The sequence below is a fragment of the Cyprinodon variegatus genome, unplaced genomic scaffold, assembly GCF_000732505.1.
Source record: "Cyprinodon variegatus isolate N-32 unplaced genomic scaffold, C_variegatus-1.0 Scaffold328, whole genome shotgun sequence".
Classification (NCBI taxonomy): Eukaryota; Metazoa; Chordata; class Actinopteri; order Cyprinodontiformes; family Cyprinodontidae; genus Cyprinodon; species Cyprinodon variegatus.
The window spans coordinates 810,751-812,295 of NW_015150781.1; the positions used below are offsets into that span (position 1 = coordinate 810,751).

Genomic DNA, 1,545 nt, shown 5'->3' on the forward strand with positions numbered 1-1,545 from the left:
GCCTACTGACACAAAACAGTCCCTGTCCTTTAAGTTTGATTTAAACCAGTTGAGAGCTGTACCAGAGAGGCCAGAAGAAAGTGTATTTTTTTTAATTTTTTACTGTAGAGACCTTTATGCACAGTAATTAATCAGTAAATACGCACAGACAAAAGGAGATGAATAGTCATCCTGGTCTATTGAGAAATCCTAAGAACTGGTTGTTCCACTCTTGGCCACAACAAAGGTCCAGCTAACAGGGATTTGCTTTCATAGAAACTGGGAGGGGTTCTGGAAAAAACGTTTCATTTACAGTTTTTTTTAGCTTGTAGGGCCTTTTTCAGGTCATAAACCTGCATCTCAGTTGGATTTAACACCAACACTCCAAAGCTTTATGAAAATAGGTAGATATGTGAGCTTGCTGGTGTGTTTTCATTAATTAAAGTACACCTTAACCAAAGATCGGGTAAAAAAAATTATTTCTGGATATTCTCTATCAGAATTCTGGGCTAGAGAATCAAACTCCATCAATTATTAACAAAACAAAACATCCCAAACCTGCAGTGGGGTTAGGTTTTGTTCTATTTTAGGACCTCCTGGATGAGCTGCTGATGATGTCTATGTTTGGGAATCTAGCTGGGTTCACCATTGTTCCGTGTTTACCTAAAACAGGGCATGATATGTAACTGTGCCTTTTTAAAAAATCTTTTTACCTTTTAGTTTATCAGACTGGTCATTTTGATGCATCATTCTACTTATACTGGAATAAAACTACTCAGGCCTGTGGCTTGTCAAATGATCATTATCATAGTTTGAGAAAACTTTAATTTATGTTTGTCTGAATAAAAGAACAGCGTAATGATGTGGTTAGTTATTATCTTCTAATAACCCCCTAAATGTGTTATGATCAACATGTTGTTGAGTTTAACCAGATGAATGTCTCTGATCCACAGGGCTCCATTGCTAGGGACTGTGTTTACGTCACCTTCTGCACATCCTGCGTTTGGTGTCAGATGTCCAGAGAGATCAAGAGAAGGAGGATCCAAATCGTTATGGTCGACGCAAAAAACATATGAGCTCATTCTAAATTTAATAACAAAAAAAAACATGTAAATAGCGGCTATAAACTAAATTCGTAAAAGTGTGTCCGAATCACAACTATATACTTGGTAGTAATGATTTTTGTCATTAATTATTTGATAAAGTAAATATTTACTGCTGATATATTTTTGCATTTGGAAACACACAATAAATAACATTTTAAGAAAAGTTTTTTTTTCTCTGCATCAGGGTTTATATACATTTATCTGCTTCTACTTTCAAGGAAACTTTCAATGCATTTAGCCTTAAAACTCAAACATTCCTCAGTGTCAAAGTTTTGAACTTTTTTGTTCTGTTTAAATTTTCTTATCCAGTTTATTGGTTTCATTTCTGTTTTGTGTTATTCTAGTTGTTTCCTGGTTGTATTTTAATTGTTATGTATTTCTTCTTTACCCTGTCTTGCCCCCTTGTGTCAGTCTCCTTCTTCTAGCTCCATTCTAGATCCTTCTTTCCACATCTGCTCCC

The 1,545-nt window shown here is 35.2% G+C and overlaps 1 protein-coding gene across 1 annotated transcript in view; it reads left to right on the plus strand.

Annotated features, from left to right (window-relative positions):
- Positions 1-1,217, plus strand: part of LOC107091189 (cornifelin homolog B-like) — a 12,050-nt gene extending 10,833 nt beyond the window's left edge. Inside the window, exon 4 of the mRNA XM_015384981.1 lies at positions 933-1,217. Within this exon, the coding sequence (XP_015240467.1) occupies positions 933-1,055 (123 nt within the window). The 3' untranslated portion in view covers positions 1,056-1,217. The remainder of the gene's footprint in view (positions 1-932) is intronic.
- Positions 1,218-1,545: the final 328 nt, after the last annotated feature.